The following is a 27871-nucleotide window of genomic DNA, read 5'->3' on the forward strand; positions in this document are numbered from 1 at the left end:
ATGGGCTCAGATCCCAGCTGCTGCGTTAGCCCCTCTCCTGTAGTTCTGGACAGTCTCACTCAGGAGAAACAGGTCCTTGGTGGAACCTCACTAAGCTCTTGGCCTCCATGACACCATACGGCAGTGAGTGCCGCAGGCTGGAGGTACATTGTATAAAATCCCTTCCCCTGGTTTTGGTACCTGGCCAGTCCCATTCCCTGGGGCAGCTCCTCTGCCCCTCTCCCCCCCACACACAATAGCCCCCATGTTCAACAGGCTTATTCCATATTGCTCCCATGCCCGCCCGTAAAGCTGGGATGGTAGAGTGCACGGGGCACTTTCCCTGCAGGGGAACATCTTCTGCATGGGCCCAGGGAGCGAGGAGGGCTGGAACATGCCAGCTCTCCTCTGCAGGTGCGATCCCCCGGGAGGGCGGTAACACGGAGTGAGCACTGTATGCGTGGGAGTTGTGACTGGCGCAGCCCCCTTGACTCCGATGGAGCAGCACCCATTGACACCAGCTGGGGGCCTGGCCATAGACCTGGATAGGGTGACCAGATGTCCCGATTTTATAGGGACAGTCCCGATTTTGGGGTCTTTTTCTTATATAGGCTCCTATTGCCCCCCACCCCTTGTCCCGATTTTTCACATTTGCTGTCTGGTCACCCTAGACCTGGAGCACTAGTCTCATGTGACTGCTGGGGAAACTGAGGCACGGAGTGGGGAAGCGAGTGGGTGGCTGAGCAGGGAATAGAACCCAGGAGTCCAGCTCGCCGTTGGCTCTTTCGTTCCTTACTCCAGCTAAGCCCTGTGGGGAACCAGCCCCGTGTTTATCCAGCCTGGAAGCTGTGGGGAGCAGGCTGGGGGAGGGGGTGGCAGCACCGGTCTCTGGGGAACGGGGAGCCTGGCGTTACGGCTCCAGCAGGGCCCAGCTGGGGCGTTTGATGGGAATTGGGCCCAGAGGGGGGCGGGTGCATCTCAACTCAACAGTGTCGCTCAGGCATGGGTAGCTACTTTCCATGTTTATTCAAAGCCAGACTGGGGCTGAGGGGGTCCAGAGCTCTCTGGTGGGACAAGCTATTCACACAGCGAGGGGGTGCACCCAGATCCCCTCCCGGGGCACTCGGCCCTTCCGTAGCCGTGCAGAGCAGAACCGCTGGGAGACACCGAGCCGAGCCAGAACAGTGCTGACGCCATGGGGGCAGACTCCCACACACTCTGGGATTCGTCCATCGGCAGTGGATTTACCATCACGTGCCCCGGGAGACAGGGCTGGGCTGGTGGCCCCATTGAACAGAGGGGGAAACTGAGGCATGGAGCAGCTCCGGGACTTGCCCAAGGGAGTCTGGCAGAGCCAGGTTTCCCAAGTCCCCGGCTAGTGCTCTAACTGTTGGGCCATCCTGCTGCTGGACGCCCACAGGCCCCTTTGGAAAAGGCTGGGCGTCCTGGATAGCCATGCCAGGCCCCACGGCACTGGAGACGGGCCCCCAGGATCAGGGTCCCCTTTGGGGCACGTTGGCTGAAGTGCACAGCCTGGCTCTACAAGGGGCTGGGTGCCCTGAAACACTCCCAACGGGCGGGCGCTCAGTTCCCCGGCAGGATCAGGCCCCGGGGCCCTCCTGCTGGGACCCAGGAATCCTAGGAACACAACCCTGGCTGATTGCGGCTGGGTCAGGGGAGAGGTCGTGCAGCCCTTCCCGACCCAGCTGGTCTCCTACGCAGCCAGGGGCGAGCTGGGCTGGCAGCAGCCAGGGGCCAGGCCACATCTCCCGGGCGGCTGGGCTCAGAACAGCTGGAAGTAGAAGTCGACGATGTGGGCTGCGTCCTGGTGTAAGGTGAGGCCCAGGGGCTCGTTGGACTGGGCCGAGGTGCAGAGCAGCCAGCCCGGGTTGGCAGCCGACTCGAAGCGCCACATGCCGTCCTTGTAGGAGCGGTAGAAGGTGAAGCGGGTGGTTTCATTGCTGTTCCGGGGCAGCTTCGTGATGTTCACGTCCTGCACAGGTGGGGAGAGGCTAGTGAGGGACGGAGACTCTCCCGTGGGGGCCAGCCAGGGCCTGGGGCTGGTCTGTATGCTCGGACTGGTGATGGGCAGAGATCTGGACTCCAGTGGAGCAGGGGGGTCTGGGAGCACCCACAACCAGCCTGCGCTGCAGCTAGGCCTGGGCCGGAGGAATGGAGCCCAGGGAGGGGAGAAGGGGGCTTAGGACACGGAGATCTGAGGGGGGTCCCCACTCACCTCCAGCTGCAGCACAGGCGGGGTGCCCGTCCCACACGCCAGGCTGCGGCGCCCCTCCTGGATGCTCAGGATAATGGGGAACTTCTCTGGATTTAAGAGGCGGTTGGTGACACAGTAAATCTTCTCTGTGGGGAGAAAGGGGGGGTGAGCCCTAGGACAGATCCACCCGCCCCCAGAGCAGGGCTGGGGCCGAGCCACCCCCTCGCCCATTGGCTGAAAATACCACCCTGGCAGAGTCCCCGGCGAGTCCCAGGGTGGGAGAGCCGGGCTGGCTCTCAGACCACCCACGTGACCTAGCGGCCAGAGCCCCCGGCATGCCAAGGGGCCGGATTGGGCGCATTGGGAATAAAACCAGACTGGCCTGATTAGCACTTAGCAGAGCAAGCGGGAGGGGGGGGTCTGCGCTGCCGGCCCTGGGGTCATGGGGGGTCCATGCTGCCGGCCATGGGGGGCTGGCGTTCCAGCAGGGGGTGCGGCTCAGCTCTAGCATCGCTGCTCAATGGCTGCAAACTGTGTGGAGCTCAGGGGAGCCGAGCGAAAGTGCCGGGGAGATGGAGCTGTGCTGAGGCACTCAGGGCAGGGTGGGCACAGCCGGAGGTTCTGGCTGCCAGGCGAGGGTGGTGGCACGGTGCCCAGCACAGGATCTGCCCGGGAGGCTCCCAGGCCCTGGCCCGCCCAGGGCAGGGGCAGCAGGGGGGCAGCGGGCGTGACTCCCGCTGCCCCCCTGGGGGGAGGGATAGCTCAGTGGTTTGAGCATTGGCCTGCTAAACTCAGGGTTGTGAGTTCAATCTTTGAAGGGGCCACTTAGGGATCTGGGGCAAAAATCAGTACTTGGTCCTGCTAGTGAAGGCAGGGGGCTGGACTCTATGATCTTTCAAGGTCCCTTCCAGTTCTAGGAGATGGGACTCACCTTCCAGCGCAGAGTTGGAGCCTTGCAAATAGCCGGCGACCAGCTGATTGTTCCGCAGGTAGAGAGACTTCTGGGCCACGTCCCAAAGCCTGAAAGGTAGCGAGTGTGAGCCAATGAGCCGCAAACTAGATCCAGCCCCAGCACTGAACCCCAGTGCCCCACCCCTCCAGCGCCCCACCCCCAGCACTGAGCCCCTCAACACCCAGCCCCTCCCCTCCGATGCCCAGCACCCTGCCCTGCCCCTCCGAACCCCCAGCGCCCCTCCAACCCCCCCAGTGCCCCTCCCCTAGCACTGAACCCCCCAGCATCCTGCCCCTTCCCTCCAATGCCCAGCACCCTGCCCCTCCAAACCCCCACCGCCCCGCCCCTCCAACCCCCCCAATACCCCGCCCCTCACCTCTGACGCCCAGCACCCTGCCCTGCCCCTCCAAACCCCCACCACCTCTCCAACACCCCGCCCCTCACCTCTGACGCCCAGCACCCTGCCCTGCCCCTCCAAACCCCCACCACTCCTTCAACCCCCCCAGCGCCGATTCCCAACTGATCTAAACAGACATAACCTGCTCCAAGCTCAAATGGAAGCATCCATGCAGGGCCATGCCAGCTTCTCTCCACACAACCCTCAGTGCCCCTAGACCCAGCAGTGCCACAAGACACCACAGACCCGCCAGCCCCAGTCCCAGCCATGTGCCTCCCGCAGGCCCCGCTCCGCTGGCAGTGAGCTCAGGGATCCTGCTTCCGGACTGCAGAGGAGCTGATGGGTGCTGGGTGCCTGGTCCCACCGAACATCCCCTTTGTCACGCCCACCCCACCCCGCCTTGGGCTGGCATCTGCTCTCGCAGTCGCCCTGTCGCTGCTGTCAGTGCCTCGCACAATTCGGCCCTGCTCCATGACTGGGGCTCCGAGGCCCTACCACAATACAGAGAACAACAAACACCACAGGGAGCCAGTCCCGCCTTGTGAAATCGGCCATGGATCTGAACTCTGCAGCCCTGCGCTGCCAGGACACAGAAATCACTTACCGGTACTTGGGGACTTTCATCTGGGTGGCTGGTTTTTCATGAATATTGGACGGACTGGCCTCTGAACAGTAAAAGAGAAAAAGTACTATCAGGTAACTGAGCCAACACACCGGACAACCCATCCTGCACCAGCTGACCCTGCTCTGTGGATCTACTCTGCCATTGGGCCAGGATGGGTCTCTTTATAGAGGCTGTCACATGCTCTGCATGCCCGTAATGTACATCATTGCTCTATAGCGTAACTCATTCTGTGGCATCAAAATTTCCACTAGCGTAATTTTCAACCTGCATGCGCCTTGCAGCCTGTGTCGTAACCAGCTGCGCTGCAACTTCCACACTGCGGTGACCTTTTGCTTCCTGTGTGTCACCTCGGAGGGAATGAAAACTACAGTCAGAGAAATGCAGCTAAAATTAGAGCCGGAGGGGAATTTGTTTAGAAATGAGCTGGGGTTTCACCTTGTTACAACTAAACTCTCACTTATTCAAAGAAAATCAAAATGACCCTGATCGGCCGTGGGCTGGCTCTGTGGCGTGCCGCTTGCTTGCCCACTACCGAGATCTCCATACATCAGCCCATTTTCTGGCTTTAGAATACGGTCGTTGTGCTGCAAACTTCTGTCCTGTCTCAGAGCTGTGTCTCAGCCTATCCCGGCGGGGTGGCTGCCTCCCGGATCCAGCTACAAGGAGATCAAATGCACTCTCGGCAAAAGAGGAAGGAACAAAGCCCCATAGAGCCGCAAGACCCAGCAGAGAAGTGGCAGAAGAGAGAACCCTTCGCAGCTGTAGCTTGCTGATGGCAATGCAGTACCCAGGCCCGCCTGCGGCTCCGGGTCGCCCATTCTGCGCCTGCCTCCAGTCTGATTTCTTGCCAAGCTTCGCCCAGCTATTTATGCTGCTTGGAGCGAGGGGAGGTGTGGTCACACCTGGGAGGGCTGGCTTGGCAGGGAGCTGTTGTTGCACAATGCTGCGCCAGGCGGGAGGGACTGGCTGGTATTTGAGCACACTCAGCTCTACATGCAAACCGTGCTGGGCGGGAAGCTAGAGCTGCCAACTCAGGGAAAAGTCATTGCCAGAATCTCCCAGGCTGGCAAACTGGGGCCGGCTGTCAGGGCACTGGGGCCGGAAGGCAATACACGCAGCACTCCGGCATGGCCCCCCACCCAGCATGGCTCTGATCGCCCGTAATGGGGTTCACAAGCCCAGGTGGAGCCCAGGGAGAGAGGCACCAGGCTGACAGTCACAGAGGCCTGCAGGCAGCCACAGCTTTAAAGGAGGGAGGACTGGGCGAGATGGGGAGGCAGGAAGGCCTGGGATAGTGGAGGGCAACAACCGGGCCAGGCTGCCTCTAAGGGACTGATGGGGACACAACAGATGCCCTGGAGTTTAAGGGCTGATTGACCCATTTTAGGGCTGGGCCAGTTGGAGGTGGCTAGAGGGAGATAGTTAGGAGACGGCCCCAAGAGCATCTGACGAGACAGTCCCAGAAGTGGGGTGGATGTAACCGTCGCTGCAGTGCAAAGAGCGATGGGTGAACTGGCTCCTGCACCAGCTGGCTGACTCGCCAGCACAACAACAGGCGCAGCAACAATCGCTTGCGCAGATGGCATCGCACCAGCAACAGTCGTCCCAATGGTTGGCGGGCCTGGAACCTCCCGCTGCTCTTTGGGGACCCACCGCCATGCAGAGCATGTCCCCGGCATATCCGGGCACCACTCCGACTCTGATGACAGACAACAGAGTCATTCCTGGTAACCCCTGAAAGGGAGGCCACAGCCTCTCAATGGCCCCGGCCCCATGGGCAGTCCGGCTGGCCCCACTCCTCGCTGGGGAAGCCCAGGCAGCATGCCGGGGACGTGATGAGGTGAAGGGCCGGTTAGGTCTACATGAAGAAACCTACCGTCGGCGTGGGCGATTGCCCAAAGGCTAAAGGACGTCTGCTGGTGGTGGTTAAAGCCAGCCTCTCAGATGGGATCCAGGAGAGCAGGACTCCCAGCTACGGAGCAGTCTGTCTGGATTCTCCTACCGGCGGGCCGAAGCTGGGTTTGCAGATCCGCGCGAAGGCTGCCCATCTCACGGAGGGCTACGTGGCCGCTCAAGCTGTCTGGGGGCCCTGTGCTACCGAAGTGTTCACTCTCTACACACTAGAGGAGAAAAGAGACTGAGTGGCCCATCTTGGGCAAACCCCAAGAAACCCCAGACACCTGACTAGTTGTTGGGCAGGGTAGGTGACAGCTGCCCCTCTCAGGGTCCATGGCTAAGACTCCCAACTTCACACGGCCCGTGCCAGCCCCCTGCCCCATGCCTGCACAGGAAGAAGGGCCCAGCGGAGCTTGGAAAGAGGATGACAAGGCTGCAGACTCGATAGTCTGTCGCTCTCGCTGACAACGGAGATGCTGGCCCTTGTACTCTCGAGGCGTGACCAGACATTTTGTCCGGGAGCAGATACTGGGAAGAGCAGGGAAGCGAGGGGGGAATCCCCATTAAATGCACCCATGGCGATATTCTACAGTATCCCAGAACGACAGTAATAGTGACTGTTGACGGGAACCAAGACCGGATGAAATCTCGTGCGTCTCCAGATCTCCCTCCAGTGAGACAGGCCGAGACTGGACAAACTCTTACAGAAACTTCCTGTAGGGCAGGAGCCCAAGGAAGACTCCTCGGACAGGAACAGGGCCCCTAACATTTCTTCCAACCTACTCACCTCCTGGCCTAGAAGGAAAGAGCGGAGGGAGGCCGCCTGCTCCGTAGGCGTCATGGAGAACACTAACTCTAGTCAATGTGGACACGGCCGAAGACATCGGGGAAGGGCCTTCCATGGACCCAGACTAGACCTGGAGAGTCTAACAGGTCTCTTGGATTTATGCCTGGAGCAAAGAAAGGACATGACTTTGAGCCGGGCCTTCAAAGAAGGAGCAGTGACAGATGACGAGGAGGGGGCACCCCAGAGGGCACGGCAGTCCCCTCATTTTGCCCTTACGACGGACTTGTATTGCACAGACCAGGACAAGCAGATGCAGGAGATACGGACACAATTACTAGTGCTCTGGGAGTATTGTCGCAAGCTCCTACATGCAGCACATGTGCAGGACACCTTGGGAAGGATACGACACAGTCGAGGATCCTGGCCGGATACTTTTGGCCAGCGTCCTTAAAGTAGCTGAGAATTTCTGTGCATCATACCAACCAGTAGCCCCTAAGAGGGTCCCACAGGCTCTCTGAGTACCCCCTCCCCTTGGTGGACATCCCCTTTGCATTGATCTTATAGCCCCCCCTACAGAAGAGCACTCCCAGACACCAGCCTACACTTGTTATTGTGGACTATGCCACCCGATACCTGGAGTCCATACCAGCCCAGTCCGCCAAAGCCAAAATGTAGAAAAATCTCTGCATTAAACATCGTCACAGAACTTTCATATGACTTTGTATTATGCCTCTATTTTCATACAACTTTGTATCAGATCCTTATATAGAAAACTTTGTATTGAGCCTTGGTATAATGTTAAAAAAAAGTCTTTTTGCTAGGAGTAGAATAAGATCTCCCCCCTCTTTTAATCAATTGCCCTGTTGAATGAACGAGGTGTGAATGAGCAAGGCATGGAAGGCGAGCACCTCCAGACAGCTTCAACTAGGGTTACCATATTTCAGCAAGCAAAAAAGAGGACGGGAGTAGCCCCGCCCCTGCCCCTCCCACTTCCCGCCCCCCCAGAACCCCCAACCCTCCCCCCGTTCCTTGTCCCCTGACTGCCCCCTCCTGGGACCCCTGCCCCTAACTGCCCTCCAGAACCCCACCCCCTACCTAAGACTCCCTGTTCCTTGTCCCCTAACTGCCCCCTCCTAAGACACCCCCCCAACTGCCCCCCAGGACCCTACCCCCTACCTGTACCCTGACTGCCCAAAACTTTCTCCACTCCCCCCAAAAAGCCCTCCCCCCCCGTTTCTTGACTGCCCCCTCCAGAACCTCCCTGCCCCTTCTCCTGCCCCCTGGCCCCCTTACCCCGCCGCTCAGAACAGGGTGTTGGGCTCTGTGAGAGCCGAGCCGGACACGTGGCTGCGCTCCCCAGCACAACAAAACCCGGTCCCTGGCCCTGCACAGTGCTGCCGGACCGGGCTGCAGGGGGGAGCTGCCGGCTCAGAATGCAGGGCGGATCCGGCTCCTCTACAGCTGCTCTAGAGTCCAGCCCGGGACTTTCCTGCAGCCCTCCCAGCTGCTCGCTCTGCTCTGCCGGGGGAGGGGGGAAATCCCGGACATTTTGAGTGCTTTACAAATTCCCCCCGGACGCTATTTTTAGCACAAAAAGGAGGACATGTCCGGGTAAATCCGGACGAATGGTAACCCTAGCTTCAACAGCTGGAGAGAGGATAGAAGCCAGACCCCAAAACAATAAAACTTGTCAAGTGGGCTCACTAAAGAAGAGCAGACATATTGAGGGTCTTGTGGGTTAGAAGCGAGCACCTTCTTTTGGAAACACCCTCTTTGCAGCATTGGGACAACACCCAGAAGAAAGCAGCACAAAGGACCAATGGACACAGACACAGATTTTGAAACTGGTACAGATTTGCATGAAAGGGAAGCTGCTATAAATGTGAGGTGTCTTGCAGAGGACTCCGGGTCTCGTCTTGTCAACATGGGAGCATCGATCCAGGTCGGCAGAAGCCTGGCTCCACCCCTCCCCCATCTAACTCACGTGGCCAGTGCAGTTAAGGAGAGCAACTAATTGGTAACAACAACAAGACGGAATGTGCTTGTGTGTGTAAGTGCGTGAGTGTAATACATATATCATATGCATATGATACAGTGTTGGTTGATACATGTATTACCAATAAATGTGGCACTTTGCTTTATTCCCCCTGAAAAGATCCTGTGCAGTACTTTAAGTACAACAAAGACCATTGCTGAGGAGCTGCTAAAGACCTTCACATGGGATCCCCAAAGAGACAAGTTTCACGCCCTGGCTGATGAGGGAGGTCTGTGGCCTATCGAAAAGCATTACGCACATCCATGTACCACCCACAGATGGATGGCCTAGTGAAAAGATTTAATCAGACAGCAAAGAGAATGCTCAAGAAATTAATCATCCATGACCCTTGACACTGGGACCAACTAACCCTGGCCCTACTCTTCACCCTTAGGGAAGCACTGCAAGCTTCCACAAGGTTTTCACTGCCATATGAGTGACATACCAGACCTGGTGTGGGAGACATGGGAAAGCCAGGCTCCAAGAGCTGAAAACCTTGTACAATCCGACTCAAAGTCACGCGAGAGACGGGAGACGATGGGGCCTACACTAGAGAAAACCTCAAAGAAGCTGAGGAATGACTATGCGCCTTTCAGCCAAGTTCTACTGCTTCTTCCAAGCTCTGAATCAAAGATAATGGCCAAGTGGCAAGGTCCTTCTGAGGTAGTGAAGAAGGTAGGAACCAAGAACTATTTAATCAGACCACCAGGGGAAAAAAGAAACAACAACTTTAGTACATACATTTGCTGAAGTCCTGGAAAGCTAGGGAAGGCGTCTTCATCCTGCCGCATCCTGAGGAACTGGAACTCCAAATTAACAGCTGCCCGCAAGGAAGCTCAGAGCCCCTCAGAGAGAAGCAAAAGGAACAGTCGCTTCAGCTAGTGGCCGCTTTTCCAAATGTATTCTCAGCTTGTCCATGGCCCAGCATCACATTAATACAAAACCTGGTAAAGTAATACAGGACAGGCTCTGAGCAATCCCCGACAAATTGAGGGGGGCTGTCAAAACCATGTTAGAACTCAGGGTAACAGAGGAATCCCTGAGCAAGTGGAGGAGTCTTATTGTGCTGGTTGCAAAGCCGGCTCCCTGTGTTTCTGGGTGGACTTTGTTCCTACTCCATGCTGTGGATGGACGAACTCTTAGGCCAGCTGCGAGAAACCCAGTGCATCACCACTCTGGATTTTGCAAAGGGATACTGGCACATCCACTTATCACCCGACTCTTGGAGGAAGACGGCTTCCCCTACATCGCTCGGTCTAATTCATTTTAAGACGATGCTCTTCGGGTTACACGGAGCAGTGGCCCACTTTTCAACGTTTGATGGACCAATTACTCCAACTGCATAATCAACATGTGGCCGCATACTTGGATGATGTAGTCATCTCCAGCAAGGATTGTAATTCCCGTCTTGACAAATAGCTGCCGTTAGAATAGACTATCTGGGTTGGAAGGGACCTCAGGAGGTATCTAGTCCAACCCCCTGCTCAAAGCAGGACCAATTCCCAACTAAATCATCCCAGCCAGGGCTTTGTCAAGCCTGACCTTAAAAACCTCTAAGGATGGAGATTCCACCACCTCCCTAGGTAACCCATTCCAGTGCTTCACCACCCTCCTAGTGAAATAGTTTTTCCTAATATCCAACCTAAACCTCCCCCACTGCAACTTGAGACCATTACTCCTTGTTCTGTCATCTGGTACCACTGAGAACAGTCTAGATCCATCCTCTTTGGAACCCCCTTTCAGGTAGTTGAAAGCAGCTATCAAATCCCCCCTCATTCTTCTCTTCTGCAGACTAAACAATCCCAGTTCCCTCAGCCTCTCCTCATAGTCATGTGCTCCAGCCCCCTAATCATTTTTGTTGCCCTCCGCTGGACTCTTTCCAATTTTTCCACATCCTTCTTGTGGTGTGGGGCCCAAAACTGGACAAAGTACTTCAGATGAGGCCTCACTAATGTTGAATAGTTCCCCAATCACTGAGTTCCCCTGTGAGTTTGTGATAGGGAAAACAGGAATCCCATTATCTGGGATACATGGTCAGTGGAGAGCACACAAGTTCGGGTCTTCCTAGGCCTAGCCGGCTACTATGACTGGTTCATACCACATTCACCACTATAGCAACCCCGCTGACAAACTAACCAAGGACACTGCCGCAAGGCGGGTCTCATGGATGCTGGACGCCCACCCATGACAGGGCCTTTCAAGAGCTCAAGGACATACGCTGTAGACCCCCAGTGTGGTGCAGTCTGAACTTGGAGAGGGACTTCGTATTGCAGACAGGTACCTTGGTGGTAGGGATGGATGGTCCTTTCCCAGGAGCTAGATGGAGAATAACGCCCAGTTGTGTACATCGGCACTGCACTCTTTCCTCGTGAGAGGGCACACTCAGTGATGGGGAAGGAATGTTTGGCTGCTGGGTGGCCCTAGAGAGCCTACAGTACTACCTCCTGGGGAACGAAGTCACAGTTGCGCTGGCTGAATGTGATGAAAGAGACAAACTCGAGGATCATGAGATGGGACCTGTGGTTGCAACCATCTGCCCTGCAGACACATGACCATCCCTATTATATTAGTGCCGGCTGAAATCAGGGCCCTGCTGCACTGGGCAGTGCACAGAGAGCGAGCAAGAGACAGGCCCTGCCCCAGAAAGCTTCCCGGTAAACAGAGGGTGGGGGGACAGTGGCTGTCCCAAGGTCCCCCAGCAGGCCAGAGGCAGGAATAGAACCCAGGGCTCCTGAGTCCCCAGCTGGTGCTTTATCCATTAGGGCACGCTGCCTCTGGGAGCGTGAGAGAGTAAAGCAGGGTAAGGGGTGAGGGCTGGGGCTCTTCATCACAAGGCAGAAGGAACATGTGTCTGCTTAGATTGTAAACCTTCAGGGTGTAGGGACCATCTCTGTGTTCAGCATCTGTGCAGCACTTGGGGGCCTGGTCCATGACTGGGGCACCTAGGCACTACCGTAATACACCTAATAATGTACAGCACCTGGCACATGGGGGCCTGGTCTGTGACTAGGTGCTACCACAATCCAGATAATAGTGGTCATATCAGCAAAGCTAGATGTCCTCCAGATGAACATAGCTGTGATTCTGTCTGATGCCCATCTGCCAGAGGGGTGAGGGACACAAGGGACCTGGGAATTTCAGAGAGCCAACTGACATCCATGAGCGCAAGATCGAGCCCTCCATGCCACGTCTGTTCTTCCTCTCCGCCTGAGCCATCTCCTTCCGGGCGGGCGAGTGGAAGACTCCTTTGGACAGGAGCGGCCCCCCGCCACAAGCAGAAGCAGGGGCTGTGAATCAGACCTGGGCAGGGGCACAGCTGCGTCTGGACACAGAGGAAGGAAATGGGATTGAGGCCATGATTCAAGGCAGGGCTGAATAGAGACAGTGGAGGATGAATCAAAAGCAGCCGGGGCAGGGGTGGGGGGGGGAAGGGGGAGATGAGCCAGTCCAAAACTCTGTCTCGATTTCAGAACGGTGCCTTGACTCATGAATAAATCACCCGAGATCTAGAAATGTGCTGTGTTCCCAGGAGAGTGGCTGGGAAACTGCCAGCCGACCGTCGATTCCCCAGCGACACAGATGCAAAAGGAACATCCTATTTACGCAGAGCCGCGTCTGCTGCTCCTGCCCAAAGGGGAAGAGCTGGCCTGGTCCCACAGGAACTGAAATTGACACAGCAGTCTCTGCTGCGTCTGCCGGTCACTTCCTATGAGAAGTGTCTCGCCAGGCCCTGCACGAAGCCACGGGGGCGTGACTCTCACTGTGCCCCAGACATCGGAGGTCTGGGGAACGTTGCTGATTTCCGGGCAGAGAGGACTGAGGTTTTATTGTGTTGCAAAGCACAGCATCACCCGTGAAGCTTGCCGACTACAGCAGGGGTGCAAATCAACTTCTCCCCTAGGAGACTGCCCTCAGGGTGTTTCCTGAGTGAAGCCATTCTGGGGTGAAATAGCTTTCAGCTTCTTAAACAACTTTCCGGGCAGTAGGAGCAATATCCGATTTCGCCGCTGGTCAGAGGTTATTTCCAGCTAGGTTGAAGTGTATCCTTCTCAATAGGAGGCAGGGTGAGCTAGTAAAGACTGAGAAACACCAGATCGGGATCCAGACTTTCTGTTGCAGGCCCAAACAGGGCATTCCCAGCCTGCCCTGGGTTCGGGGGTTGTGTAACTAGGAACCTTAACTTCAGTTTTCTAGACCTGCAAAGTTTAGCTGTCATTTTACACAGCCCCAATCTCAGTCCCCTCTCTCCAGGTGATGACTAGCTCTGGCCAGTCATAACGCAGGAGGAGTGGAGCTGTGGGCCAGGGAATTCCCTTAATTTCTAATAAATGTTTCAGGCTCATTCTGTGACAGAGCCCGGCCCTGGCGTGCTGCATGGGGACCTGCCTGGCAGCAACCCCAGTGAGTCTTGCAAACCACCCTGGGACGCATGTGGATCACGCAAGCTGTGAGGGCCCAGTTGACATTGCGACAGGGTGGAGCAGGCACTGGCTAGCTCCCGCAGGAGGCCCTGCTGCTTTGGCACCCCCTGCCCTAAGGAGATGTCCTTTGGACAGAAAAGAGCAGTGAATGTAGTCCTCCAAGATCTGCCTAGAAAGGACACCTGGCATCAGCTATGAGTAGGGTTGCCAACTTTCTACTTGCACAAAATCGAACACCCTTGCCCCGCCCCTGAAGCCCCACCCCTGCCCTAGCCCTTCTCCAAGGCCCCACCCCCACTCACTCCATCCCCACTTTCCTCTGTCGCTTGCTCTCCCCACTCTCACTCACTCGCTCATTTTCACCGGGCTGGCTCAGGGGGTTGGGGTGAAGGCTCCGGCTGAGGGTGCAGGCTCCAGGGTGCGGCCAGAAATAAGGAGTTCAGGGTGCAGGAGGGGGCTCTGGGCTGAGGCAGTGGGTTGGGGTGTGAGAGGGGGTGCGGGCCCTGGGGTGGAGTCAGGGATGAGGGGTTTGAGGTACAGGAGGGGGCTCCGGGCTGGGGGGTGGAGATGAAGGGCTTAGAGTATGGGAGGGGGCTCTGGGCTGAAGCAGGGGGTTGGGGTATGGGAGGGGGTATGGGCTCTAGGCTGGGGGTGCGGGTTCCAGGATGGGGCCAGAAATGAGGGGTTCAGGATGTGGGAGGGGGCAGAGGGTTGAGGTGTGTGTGGCGGTGTGAGGGCTCTGCCTGGGGTTGCAGACTCTGGGGTGGGGCTGGGAATGAGGGATTTGGGGTGCAGGAGGGTGCTCCGGGCTGAGACCAACGGGTTCGGAGGGCGGGAGGAGGATCAGGGCTGGGGCAGGAGATGGGGCATGGGTGCCCCCCGGGCAGCGCTTACCTCAAGCAGCTCCTGGAAGCAGCAGCACATCCCCCTCCATCTCCTACGCAGAGGTGTGGCTGGGCAGCTCTGTGTGCTGCCCCGTCCACAGGAACTATTCCCGCAGCTCCCACTGGCTGCGATTCCCGGCCAATGGGAGCTGCAGGGAACGGTGCTTGGGGCAGGGGCAGCATGTGGAGCCCCCTGGCTGCCCCTACGTGCAGGAGACGGAGCATGGAGCTTGCCTTAGCCCTGCTGTGCCGCCGACCGGACCTTTAACGTCCCGGACAGCGCTGCTGACCACAGCCACCGAGGTCCTTTTTTGAGTGGGCATTCTGGTCGAAAACCGGACACCTGGCAACCCTAGCAATGAGTATTATCCCTCCAGTAACTAGAGGGGCTGGGAGCCGGCTGGCCGGATTCACAGGGTCGATGCCCAGACTGTAATCAGTCTTGGGAGTGACTTGTTTACTGTACCAAGGCCCAGGGATCCACACAGCTCCACAGGGACAGGCCCATGGCTTCCACCACTCCGCCACTGGGCCTTCGGTGCTAGCGTTCCCTGTCTCTGCCCGTGAGTCCAGCAGGCCAGACCCTTGCGGGAGCCATGTTCTGCTCTTTCCGGGCCCAATGCGCCGAGGTCTAGTCTACACTTAAAAGCCGTAGCTATGGTGACTGGGGTAAACTCACCCCCCTACTGTGCCAATCTAAGCCCTGCTGTAGACATGGCTCGGGCGATGGAAGAACAATTCCACAGCCTAGCTGGTGGCGCGTGCGCGGAGAGGTGGATTACCCCTTCTGTCACCACAGGAAGCATCTACAGCGCCGTAGCGCAGACGTGGCCTGAGTCAGCATCTGCAGCGACACCAGACAGCCCCTTCACAACACAGTGACAATTATCATCCAGGAGACTCTGGGTTAACGTGAGAGAGGCTGGCCTAGGCCATGAGGCCCGCTGGGACAAGCCAGGGCTCTGCCATGCCCTGCTCCACAAAGACTCAACCTCGCCCGTTCTGTCTCCTTTGTCTCCTCCTTCCAGGAGCGCTGGCTCTTCTGAACACAGAACCCCGACACCTCTCGCTTGTGCTCTGGAGACCCCGCCATGGTGTACTCACACATTCAGGGACCTCTGGAGCGAGTGATTCATCTTTGATGCCTGGGTTCCCCTCGTCTCAGTAGGGTCTGCCATTCCAGTGCTCTGACACCCGGGCCTGGGCTGCAGGCTGATGGAAATCGACGTCTGGCATCCTAGCTGTGCGCGTCCCTGGACGCCAATCTGTCTCCCACCGACATAAGCGCCTTGTTACAGCGACAGTAAAACCGCCTCCCTGAGCGCCACGGAGCCAAATTCCACCTCCTTAGGTCAGCACAGAGCAAGCGTACACACTACACATGTGTCAATGCTAACAGTCCTCCAGCCGCGCTCCCACAATCCCCTAGTCCCTGCGACAGTGACCACTCCAGTCACAATGTAGAACTCCATTGCCCATGTCATGGAGGGTGGGGAAGTCAGGGCCCTGCACCCCCCACTTCCTGCGATTCACTGTGACTCTCAGCCAGCCAGTAAAACAGAAGGTTTACTAGATGACAGGAACACACTCTAAAACAGAGCTTGTAGGTACAGAGAATAGGACCCCTCAGTCAGGTCCATCTTGCGGGGTAAGGAGACCAGACCCCGGTTCTGAGCCTCCCTCCATTTCCCCAGCCAGCTCCAAACTGAAACCTCCTCCAGCAGTCTCACCCAGCCACACCCCCCAGCTCCTCCTCCAGCCTTTGTCCAGTTTCCTGGGCAGAAGGTGTCACCTGGCCCCAACCCCTTCCTGGGCTCAGGTTACGTGCTCAAGAATCATCCCTCAAGTGAAGTCACCCCCTGATATCCCAACCACTATCTAGTATCAATGCATACAGTAAACTAGCAAAACTCCCATGCAACATAACCAGGTTAATACTCCCTACTCCGTCACATCTCTCCCCCCTTCGAGACTGAACTGAGCAGGTCACTCTAACCAGTAACCTGGGAAATTTCAAGTCCCCCTCTCCGGGACAACGCATCAGCTACCATGCTGGCACTCTGTAACCATGTTGCTTTTGGTGGGACACTTCTACGAGTGTCAATTCAGGACATATTGCTCAGACCAGGGCAGTTACAGCCCAAGGCTGGGGGTCCTTTGCACACCAGGCAAACCAAACCAGCCAAACAGAGAGGACTCCGGTTTTACCCCACTGGCTAACCACAAATCACACCAGCAATTCCCTTAGACACTCCAGTTTCCCAGTATCACCATCAGTGCCACTTGTTATGGGGATGAATGGTTATGAAAACCAATACCCCAGTAAAAGGAAAAAGGTTTTCTGATCCCAAAGGACCAAGCCCCAGACCCAGGTCAACATACAAATCAGATCTGACCCACCAATCACACTGTTGCCAATCCTTTAGAATCCAAATATCTAAAGGTTTATTCATAAAAGGAAAAAGATAGAGATGAGAGCTAGAATTGGTTAAATGGAATCAATTCCATACAGTAATGGCAAAGTTATTGCTTCAGGCTTGTAGCAGTGATGGAATAAACTGCAGGTTCAAATCAAGTCTCTGGAACATCCCCAGCTGGGATGGGTCATTCAGTCCTTTGTTCAGAGCTTCCGTTTGTAGCAAGGTGTCACGGAGTCCCCGGGCGATGCTCTGGAACTGCTCCCCACAAAGCCAGTCAGGACTTTGGGGAGCCACCTCTCCCTCGGAGCAGACTGTCTTCAGGGCAAGAACCTCACACGGTTTCACCTCCTGGGTCTCTCCTTGGAGCATTCAGCATATGCCCCTCCGTGCGCTTCCCACAGCAAGTCCGCCCAGGCGGGGTCCTGGGGAAGCCAGAGGGTCCTGCACCCCCACTTCACAGTCAGACGTGACTCTCAGCCAGCCAGTAAAACAGAGGTTTATTAGATGACAGGAACACACTCTAAAACAGAGCTTGTAGGTACAGAGAATCGACCCCTCAGCCGAGTCCATTCTGGGGCCCTGCGAGGCAGACACCCCTGTCTGCCCTCACTCTTAGTCCCCAGCCAGCTCCAAACTCAAACCCCCTCCAGCCCCTCCTTTCTGGCCTTTGTCTTTTTCCCGGGCCAGGAGGTCACCTGATCTCTTTGTTCATCTTTAGCTATTCCCTTGCAGGGGGGAAAGGCCCCAGCCATTTGTTGCCAGGATACAAAGTGTCAGCCATTTATGCACACTGGAGACTTAAGAAATGCATAGGGGAAACTGAGGCACCCACACAGTATTCAGAGGAAAGATTAAGAACAGTCCCACTTCGTCACACAAGGTTCCTCCAGAGGCAAGAAGCAGGATTGAAGACAAGATGGAGGGGTTTCCAAGGCCTTTTATATCCTCTGAAATGTGGAAGGGCACCTCTTTATTCTTACTGTGGAAATTACAGCAGCAATATGGAGTTTGGAGTCACATGGGTAAGTCACATGTTTATGCATGACTCAGTTCTTTACAGGCTGACGCCATTGTTTACATGTTAGTTTGACCGTTCCCAGGAAAGCTCAGATGTGGATTGGCGTCTCCCAAAGTCCATTATCAGTTAAGGGTTTCTTGACTGGGCACTTACTGAGAATAGTCCTTTCTCAAGAAGCTGACCAAATGCTTCACTGAGGCTACTTAGAATCAAAACACATTGAGATACAAGTACATAGCCAATATTCGTAATGTCAACTACAAAAATGATACACCCATACAGATAGCATAATCACAATCAGCAAATCATAACCTTTCCATAGACACCTTACATGACAACCTTTGTACAATATTTGCTGCAAATATATAACAGTGGTTGCAACAATGATCTATACGGTCATAGCTTATGTCAATAATGTCACACACTCCCCTTAACATGGACCACCTCCATGTCATAATCCTGCAGGAGCAGACTCCACCTCAGGAGCTTGGCGTTGGCTCCTTTCATCTGGTGTAGCCAGGTCAGGGGAGAGTGGTCAGTGTACACAGTGAAGTATCAACCAAATAAACATGGCAGTAGTTTCTTAAGGGCCCACACCATGGCCAGGCATTCCTTCTCCATGGCTGCGTAGTTTTGCTCCCAAGGTAACAACTTCTTGCTCAAGTACATGATGGGGTGTCTTTCCCCTTTTTCATTAACCTGCATTAACACCGCATCCAGCGTCGGTGAACACCATAAAGGGCTTGTCAAAGTCTGGGTTTACCAGAACTGAGCCACTGACCAGAGCCTCCTTCAGCACACACAGAGCCTTCTGGCACTGCTCGCTCCAGACCACCTTGTCTGGCTTTCCCTTCTTGCATAGCTCAGTGAGGGGGTGGCTATGGAGCTAAAGTGTGGCACAAATCTTCGATAATACCCCGCAATTCCAATAAGGGCTTGGACCTGCGTTTTGGTTTGGGGAGCGGGCCAGTCTTTGATCGCCTCCATGTTGGCTGGTTCTGGCTTTAGGCAGCCGCTCCCCACCTGGTGGCCCAGGTAAGATACTTCAGCCATCCCCACCCTGCACTTCTCAGCTTTTATGGTCAGCCCAGCCTCCTGGAGTCCGTCCAGCACTGTTTAACCTGGGACACATGGTCCTCCCAGGTCTGGCTAAAGACACAGATGTCATCAATGTACACCACAGCAAAACTCTCCATCCCCCTCAGTAGCTGATCCAGCAGGTGCTGGAAGGTAGCAGGCGCCCCCTTGAGGCCGAAAGGCAGGGCCAGGAACTCATAGAGCCCCAGAGGGGTGATAAAGGCAGACTTTAGCCTGGCATCTGCATCCAGTGGCACTTGCCAGTAGCCCTTTGTAAGATCCATGGTGGTAAGGTACCGAGCTCCTCCCAGCTTGTCTAGGAGCTCGTCAGGCCTGGGCATGGGGTAGGCATCAGACACGGTGATGGCATTAAGCTTCTGATAGTCCACACAGAACCAGATCGACCCGTCCTTTTTGGGGACCAGCACCACAGGCGAGGCTCCCGAGATGGCTGGATCACCCCCAAAGCCAGCAAGTCACTGACCTCTCTTTCCAGGTCCTGAGCAGTTTTCCCTGTGACTTGGAAGGGGGAGCATCTTATAGGAGGATGTGATCCTGTCTCTACCCGGTGGACAGTCAGATTAGTGAGTCCAGGCTGGTTGGAAAACAGCTGTCGGTACAAATGCAGCACCCCTCTGATCTCAGCTTGCTGGGCAGGGGTTAGCCGATCAGAGAGGGGAATTGTTTCCAGGGAGGAGCCAGCTCCTGTCTCAGGGAATAGATCTACTAAAGGGTCATCTCCCTGCTCCTCCCAATGTCCACACACGGCCAACACCACATTCCCCCTGTCATAATATGGCTTCATCATATTAACATGGTACACCCGGTGGCGGAGTGCCCAGTTAGACAGTTCCACCACATAGTTTACCTCATTTAGTTGCTTAACAACCTTGAAAGGACCTTCCCAGGTGGCTTGTAGTTTGTTTTTTCTCACGGGGATGAGAACCATCACCCGGTCTCCGGTGGCATAGGCGCGGGCCTATGCCGTGCGGTCATACCAGACCTTCTGCTTCCTCTGGGCTCTGGCCAGATTCTCCTTGGCCAAGCCCATGAGCTCAGCAAGTCTTTCTTGGAAGGTCAAGACATACTCCACCACTGATTCTTCATTGGGAGTGGCCTTCCCCTCCCATTCATCTCTCATCAGGTCCAGGGCCCCCCTTATCCTTCTTCCATATAACAGTTCAAAAGGCGAAAACCCAGTAGACTCCTGGGGCACTTCCCTGTACGTGAACAGCAGGTGAGGTAAGTACTTGTCCCAATCCTGCGGGTGCTGGTTCCTAAAGCTTTTCAGCATCATCTTCCACTGAATCTCTCCACCAGCCCATTGGACTGGGGGTGATATGCTGAGATCCAGATGCACAGGACCCCACATTTTTCCCACAAGCACCGGAGCAGAGCTGACATGAAGTTGGATCCTTGGTCTGTCAAGACTTCCTTGGGGAACCCCACTCAGCTGAAAATGGTCAGCAGTGCATCTCCCACTGTGTCTGCTTCGATAGAAGACAAGGCCACTGCCTCGGGGTAACGGGTTGCAAAATCTACCACCACCAGAATGTATTTCTTCCCCAACCGGGTTGTCTTGCTGAGAGGCCCCACTATGTCCACAGCCACCTTTTGAAAAGGCTCCTCTATGATGGACAAAGGTCTCAGAGCTGCTTTCCCCTGGTCCCGGGCCTTCCCCACCCTCTGACAGGAGTCACAGGATCGGCAATACTGATGGACAGTATTAAAGATTCCAGGCCAGTAAAAGTTCTGTAGCAGCCTCTGCCTGGTACGCCGGATTCCCTGGTGTTCTGAGAGAAGGATGTCATGGGCCAGGTACAGTAGCTTGCAGCGATACTTCTGGGGGACCACCAACTGCCTCCAGATCTCCCATGACTCCACTTCCCCAGGGGAGCCCATTCTCAGTACAGGAACCCCTTCTCCCACAGGAACCTCTCCTGGCAGCCTCTTCCCATGGTATGTACTGCACTGAGGCCAGCCAGGTTCTTAGCTTCTGCAAGGAGGGATCTTTCTGCAACTCGGTCTAGAACTCAGAGGCTGGGGAAAGGATGGGGACCTGCTCCCTCTCACTGCCTGGGTCTGAAGCCGCAGCCCCTCTGAGCCTTGTCCCTGGGTGCTCCCTCCCCACCAGGGTAGGGTCCTGTGGATATGGTTGGTGGACAAAAAGCCAGAGGACCTGCAGACCGCAGGGCAGCTGGCCGACGAGTTTGTGGACAGACGGTCAGAGGATGGAACGGAGGAGTCCCAAAAGAATAAGCCCACCACGGCGCAAAGAGTATGTCACCCTGGGATCCCCCAAAGGGGGAATGTGGAGAACCCCGTCTCAAGGGGAACAACCAGCACCAGGATCAACCGACCAGCTCGAGGGGACCAACGGAACGTGACTTGTTATTAATGTGGCCAGAGAGGCCACATACGGACCCAGTGCCCCAAACTCAACGACAGACTGAGCAAACCAAACTCTCACAGGGTTAACTGGGTAGGGACCCAGCCAGAGGAGGGGCGGGCTTCCCAGGTGTGTGTGTGTGGGGGAGCTGGCAGCTTACCCACTGCTCAGGAGGGAGGAGTTTCCCAGACCAGCTCTCCAGGGGGGCTGGATGCTCCAGACTCAAGATTCTCAGTCTGCAGGGTGGGTGCGGGGCTGTCCCTGCCGAGTGAGTGCCTTGTTCCCCTGGAAGTGGATGGGAGAAAGGTCAATGGATACTGGGACACAGGTGCTGAGGTGACGCTGGCCCTCCCGGGCTGAGATGGTGGCCCCAGATCAGGTGGTGCCCGATGCCTACCTGACCCTGATGGGTGTAAGCGGGACCCCATTCAAGATGCCCGTGGTGAGGGCACATCTGAAATCGGGGGCCAAGGAGGGCTCCAAGGACGTGGGGGTGCACCACCATTTGCCCACTGAGGTGTTGATGGGGGTGACCTAGAGGGTTGGCCAAACAACCCTCAGAACGCCCTAGTCATGATCCCTAGCCAGAGCCGGTGAGGGGCACTATGCCCTGACCTTGGGGAGGGTACCTCACCGGAGGCACAGGACCCCACCCCGGAGGGGAGGGAGTGCCCAGGGACAAGGCTCAGAGGGGCTGCAGCTTCAGACCCAGCTGGCGAGAGGGAGCAGGCCCCCATCCCTTTCCCAGCTGCTGAGTTCCAGGCCAAGTTGCAGAAAGATCCCTCCTTGCAGAAGATCCTCCATGACCCTCTCTGCTAAGGAAGGCAGTCTTGTTTTTTCCCCTGCCATAGGAGGCTTTCCCATGCTACTCTGTGACGTGCTGGGCCCATGCCACCGCAGCAAACAGGCAAGCAGCATAAGGGCTGGCCAGCTTCAGGATGCCAGTAGCAGCTGGGTCCTCTGGCTTGGTTACCCACACCAGAATCACCATGGCCTGCAAAACCAGTGCCAATATTTACTGCACTTGCCCTATGGCCGTACCCAGGTAGGGACGCCCAATGTTTACAGCTTCCATGCCATAGAACACTCCCACCACCCCTTCTGGCCATTCTCACCATGGTTTGAGCTGCCCAGAGGACCATGGAGAGAACCGTTGCTGCAGGAAAGACAATAGGACCAATGGAAAACGCACCAGGACAAAGCCAAATATTGCACTCAAACGAATGTTCAACTCAGGATGGCCACTAAAGTGCTGTTAAGGTTTGGCCCCGAGGAGGCCAGGGCAGGAGTTTTGGGTTAAGACAGGAGACAAAAGCCAGGGGGAGGGATAGCTCAGTGGTTTGAGCATTAGCCTGCTAAACCCAGGGTTGTGAGCCCAATCCTTATGGGGGCCATTTAGGGATCTGCGTGAAAAATCTGTCTGGTGATTGGTCCTGCTTTGAGAAGGGGGTTGGACTGATACTTCCTAACCTGTCCCAGCAACACCCAGAACAGGCCTGATTGTCACACAGGGACAAGTCAGAGATAGGAATTATCTGTAAGATTTTTATGAGCTATTTGTGTGACTGTGCCTGTCATCTTGACCTCATCATCCACTGACAGGGAGAATTGATTTGCTCCCTAGGACATGGGAGATCCAGTGTTTGAGACATGTAGCCACATCTGTGTCCACGTATCTAAAACCTATGACAACAGCACCTTGTGGTCATCCGGAGTTGAACATTCATTTGAGTGCTGTAAGGTCAGGCACTGGACAACCCACTGCCTCCCATGAACTACATCTTCCAGTTCACTCAGGGATCCTAGTGGACTGTTAGCCATGCAGGACCCATGCTGGATTGAACCCATTCCTTTGCAGAAATCCCCCAACCTCCATGTGACAATTTCCTGCCTGTACAGTTCCAACCCTGCGCCTCCTATAAGCTAGTTTTCTTCTTGTTCCTTCCAGGCTGGTCCTGTGTAATTCCACCCATCTGCATTTGGGCCATGCAGAATTTATAGCAGAGCCTCTCCTGGGCCATGTGTACTTCAAAAAGTCTGCACCAGCCTCTGTGGACTTTAACTGGGCCACACACCCTCCCCCGGTCCTGGTCAACGTCCCTCACCAGGAAGATCAAAATCAGAGTTTCCCAGCCACACAGCTTTGCCTGAGTCAATAAAACCTTGGGAAGAACTTCCAAAATTGAGCCCCTACCCCCCTTCTCGTTTGGCTCCAAGTGCTCAGGAATATTGGTTGGACTCTGGCAGGATATGAAAACAGCAGGGAAATCAGTGAGCAGCAGGCACCTCTCCAGAATAGAAACACCTTAACTCTGCCCTCCCCACAAGCCACCCCTCTGATAGCAGGCTACAGAGCAATAGCAGAGACTGGATGGGACCTAGGAGCCTTGTCCCAGTTGCAAACAGGACCCAGCCGTCCTGGCCGATAGCACCAGTCTCGAACCTCTAGCCCCCCCCGCCATCGTAAGCAATGGGTTATAGCCACTGAATCAACCCTCCAGGCAGCGAGGCTATGGGGCGCAGACACAGTACATTCAGGCGCTAACAGATTCTACGCATGCGCGATCCCCCCCCCGGTTTAGAGGCGGGGCTGAAGGACGCTCCGCATCCCCGCGCGCACCCGTACCTGTGGCGTGTGGCTGCGTGAGTGGTGGTTGTACGCTGCGCATGCTCAGAGCCCGTCTCCCAGGTATGGCGCGTGCGCAGTTCTCCTCCAGAGCCAGGCGTCCGAGTGGTTGCGCATGCGTGTCGTCCTTAATCCCCGGGGAGCCGTGGCAAGGCATGCGCGGTAGGCCGGGAGAGGGAGCGGGGCTGTCAATGGCTGGTGGCGGTGGGGAGCGGCTGCCCGGGATGCTGCGGACAGTGGCGGCCTTGGTGCTGCTGGCGCAGCTGGCGGGCCGGGGGGCGCATGCGCTCTACTTTCACATCGGGGAGACCGAGAAGCGCTGCTTCATCGAGGAGATCCCAGACGAGACCATGGTGATCGGTGAGGGGGGGGAATGGGAGAGACCAACCAGCGCAGGGGGCTGACACGAGGGGTGTGGGGGGAGCTGACACGAGGAAGCTGACATGGGGGGGGTGAAGGGTACGGGGGGCTGACAGGAGGGGGTGGGAGTTGACATGACGAGGGTGGGCGGCTGACAGCGGAGGGGAGTGGCGTGGGGATGGGGGGCAGTGGGCTGGGTTTGATGGGGGGCAGGGTGTTTGGGGTGATGGGCAGTAGGGGTGGGGGTGTTGGGGTGACAGGTCAGTGGGGAGTGATGGGGGTGGAGTAGTACAGGGAAGTGGAGGGTAACGGAGTGGGGGGCGGGGGGCAGGGCCAGCTGGGGGTATGAGGGCAGGCCCCGCCCTGATCCCCATCTCTGTCATGTAGGGAATTACCGCACCCAGCTGTGGGACAAGCAGTCTGAGTCGTTCCTGCCCTCCACGCCGGGGCTGGGCATGCATGTGGAAGTGAAGGACCCTGATGGAAAGGTAATGCTGGGGGTGGCTGTGCCTCTTGCCCGGACTTGCCCTGCTGCTTCAGGCAGAGCCCAGTTATCCTGCACAGGGGCACCTTCGTGTGCCCTCTTCCTTTTTGCTGCCCAGATCCTGGTGCGTCCCTTTGGTAAGGCCTCTGCTGCCCTTTGGGGCCAGATCTCATGGGCTGCGGGCTTTGCTGGCCCAAGGTTTCCCTTGCCCTAGGAAAGTACCATCAGCAGCTCGCTGGCACTGTGGGGTGGGATGGCGGGCTTGCTCGGCACTCACAACTCTGTCGCTGGCGGTTCCAGGTGATTCTGTCCCGGCAGTATGGCTCAGAGGGCCGCTTCACCTTCACCTCGCACACCCCGGGTGAGCACCAGATCTGCCTGCACTCCAACTCCACGCGCATGGCGCTCTTCGCAGGCGGCAAGCTGGTAAGAGAATCCCCCAGTGCTTCACCCCGGCTCTGCCTCTAAACCCGGCGGGGCGGAGGGCTCAGGGTGCAGGTTGTCCGTTTCTTGAGAGAGAGCAGTTGAAACACTGCCTGTTGGGTATGGGGAAGGGCTGTCTGCCTAACGTGCCTGACTGGGCTCCCTGGGCTCCAATCCTGGCTCTGCCACTCTCTCCCAGGTTGATCACCATGGGTCATTGCCTGCCTTCTCTGTGCCTCAGTTTCTCCAGCTGTAGCACAGGGGTAATACCTACTGATACCTACTGCTTGTGGGAAGGGGAAGTGGGTCTCTCTGATATGTGTAAAGTGCTCTCAGATCCTTGGGGGGGGGGGGGGAGGCAGAGGGTGCGTGGAAGCTGAAGGACAGATTCCCTGGGGCTTTAACCTGTAACTGCATGTGCCATGTTGCTGGAAGCCCTGTGCCTCTGACCCCATGTGTGCCATGTGCAGCGTGTGCACCTGGATATCCAGGTCGGGGAGCACACCAATAACTACCCCGAGATTGCAGCCAAGGACAAGCTGACAGAGCTGCAGCTCCGAGCCCGGCAGCTGCTAGACCAAGTGGAGCAGATCCAGAAGGAGCAGAACTACCAAAGGGTAAGGGGCCCCGGGGTATGTGGGTGTGGGGCTCTTGAGGGTTACTGAGGTGACTGTCCATCCCCCCCCACAACTCTCCCCAGAGAGTTCAGGGTTGTAACACCTGCTCGCTGAGTGCTGGTTGGCGTTCTTGGAATCTGCATAGGGCTGGGACAGGGAACTGTGTCAGGAAAGCCATCCCAGTGGCCATGGCAGAGAGGGCTCATTAGGGGGACGTACATGTTTTGCCAAAGGGGCAATGCGAGATGTGCTTCGGATTGTGGCTGGATGAGGTGGGATTCATTAGGAGTGGGGGAGACATGAGGCAGCTGGGCATAGGATGGCAGTGCCTTCCCTCTCTGCTTCACCTGATCCTGGTCAGTGCCACACCTGGGACCACTGGGGACTGAGTGGGTTGGTGCCTGCCTAATCAGGAAGCTGTTGGCAGGGGATGTAAGTGTGCATGTGGGAGACCTGCCCAGTATGGAAGCCATTGGTGGGGGGCAGTAAGTGTGGGGGTGCCTGCTTGTGCACGTGAAGAGGGCACCATATGCTGGCTGCGCAGTAGCAGGGGCAGTGATCTCCTTTGGGGTGAGATGGAGAGGGGCCTGCCGAGGGCGGGTGGCGTTGTGCTTGGGGGGCAGGGATTGGGGAGGGTTCCCCATCCGTTCTGACTCCTCTTCCCATTTGCTCCCCCCACAGTACCGGGAGGAGCGGTTCCGCATGACCAGCGAGAGCACCAACCAGCGGGTGCTTTGGTGGTCCATTGCCCAGACCATCATCCTCATCCTCACTGGCATCTGGCAGATGAGACACCTCAAGAGCTTCTTCGAGGCCAAGAAACTGGTTTAATCCCCGACCTCCCCAATTGCCACTGCAGCGCCCTCCACTCCCCTGCCCCCCCCCCCCACGCTGGCATGCCCTTCGCTGCCCCTCCCCCTCTGGGCATAGGTAGGCACTGAATCGCACTGGAGCTGGGAAACACGGGTACCCACTGGTTGTCGCAGCACCATGCTCCCAAGCCCCTTAGGGGCCATGATTAGCCATCCTGGCCACCAGGCATCTTGCTGTGTTGCCAGCAGGGCAGCAAGAGGCCAGATCCTGGCTGTCTTGCTGCCTCTGGTGCTTTGCCAGCTGGGGCTAGCAGCTCCTCCTGGGGGCTTGGCACTGATCTGCCTTGCTACTGGCAGGGCATCAGGGGTGTGCCAGCCTGGGCAGAGGTCGCTCTGTCCTCGCACAGGGGTGCCATCTGTGCTGCTCTCCCTCCAGTTGCTAGGGCCCTGATGCCCTGTCCTTTACGTACCCGGCACCTGTTTCGCTCTGGTTCATCCCATCTGTTGCCGATAGCTGAGGCATTAGGGAGTGGGGTGCGTCTGGTGCGTTTGGTCGGCGGCTTCGCACCCGGTGTGTGTATTTCAGCTCTTGGGTGCGAGGAGAGGTGAGGGGCAGCTGCTATTTTATACCAGAATCTATTTTGATAACTGCAGCCCAGGACAGTGGCATGGCCTCTTCTTTCCCCTGGCACCCTGCCCCTTATCTGCAGGGGAGGCCAGACTCCACTTTCTCTCTCCCAGGTCATCTGCTCCAGTCCCCCATAAGAGACTAGAGATGCTCTGACTGTGGCCAGGAGCGCTCAGGAAGGAAGAGCTGAATTTAGCCCTCTAGGGCTGGCCCCATGCCAAGCTGTATCGGCCTGTCTCGCCCCCGGCACGTGACCTGTTCAGTTTCATCTGAGATCCCAGGCTCCTTGCACTGTCCCTCAGCTGGGTTGGCACTGGGTCTACTCAGGGGGTGAAGTACATTGTAGTGGATGCTTTCCCCTGGAGTTTCTTCCCAGCTTTGTTGCGTGGCAGGGGGAAGCGGCCAGTGTCCGTGGACACACCCCTCCCTTTTGATATTTATGGTGGTGAAGGCAGATGGGTGTGGGGCCGCCCTGGTATAGTTAAGATGCAGTAAATCTGAAATGCAGTTTGATGTTTTCTCCTTCCCCCATGGTACAACCGAATTGGGTTGGTTCTGTCTGGGCCCAGCCCCCATGCTGCAGGGAGAATTCATAACAGATGTGCTTTGTTACGATTTTGGAGTGAAATAAAACCTCTTCTGGTAACTCGCGTGCTGGGGGATGGTTATTGGACTGGGGCCGGTTTCTGAGCTCTCTGTCTGGCTGTTACTACTGCTGGGGAAATGAGGGAGACCCTAGAAAAACAACCCCAGTAAATTCTTTGGGGAGGCCTGTGTGTACAGTGCCTAGCACCGAGCCCCACCCCAACATGCTGTGAAGAAAATG

General features: G+C 56.6%; 2 protein-coding genes across 7 annotated transcripts; one reads left to right on the plus strand and one right to left on the minus strand.

Moving 5' to 3' along the window:
• Positions 1–986: 986 nt before the first annotated feature.
• LOC128831445 (interleukin-1 receptor antagonist protein-like) lies at positions 987–23963 on the minus strand. 6 transcript variants are annotated; one of them, XM_054017845.1, is made up of 8 exons: positions 23722–23804; positions 9628–9830; positions 6852–7014; positions 6045–6288; positions 4148–4208; positions 3126–3214; positions 2216–2340; positions 987–1972 (listed from the first exon to the last, which is right to left on the minus strand). In XM_054017845.1, the coding sequence occupies exons 5-8, from the start codon at positions 4165–4167 to the stop codon at positions 1763–1765; spliced, it is 444 nt and encodes a 147-aa protein (XP_053873820.1). In that variant the 5' UTR covers positions 4168–4208; positions 6045–6288; positions 6852–7014; positions 9628–9830; positions 23722–23804; the 3' UTR covers positions 987–1762. The 6 variants fall into 6 exon arrangements, with proteins under 6 accessions (XP_053873820.1, XP_053873821.1, XP_053873816.1 ...); XM_054017846.1 differs by lacking the exons at positions 6045–6288; positions 6852–7014; XM_054017841.1 differs by lacking the exons at positions 6045–6288; positions 6852–7014; positions 9628–9830 and having other exon boundaries at positions 23722–23963.
• On the plus strand, positions 23876–27691 carry TMED4 (transmembrane p24 trafficking protein 4). The gene is made up of 5 exons (XM_054017840.1): positions 23876–24081; positions 24469–24569; positions 24866–24991; positions 25459–25605; positions 26287–27691. Exons 1-5 carry the CDS (start codon positions 23877–23879, stop codon positions 26434–26436), a joined length of 729 nt encoding a protein of 242 aa, XP_053873815.1. The 5' UTR covers position 23876; the 3' UTR covers positions 26437–27691.
• The last annotated feature ends 180 nt before the right edge of the window (positions 27692–27871 follow it).

This window comes from Malaclemys terrapin, chromosome 2 (assembly GCF_027887155.1).
Source record: "Malaclemys terrapin pileata isolate rMalTer1 chromosome 2, rMalTer1.hap1, whole genome shotgun sequence".
NCBI lineage: Eukaryota > Metazoa > Chordata > Testudines > Emydidae > Malaclemys > Malaclemys terrapin.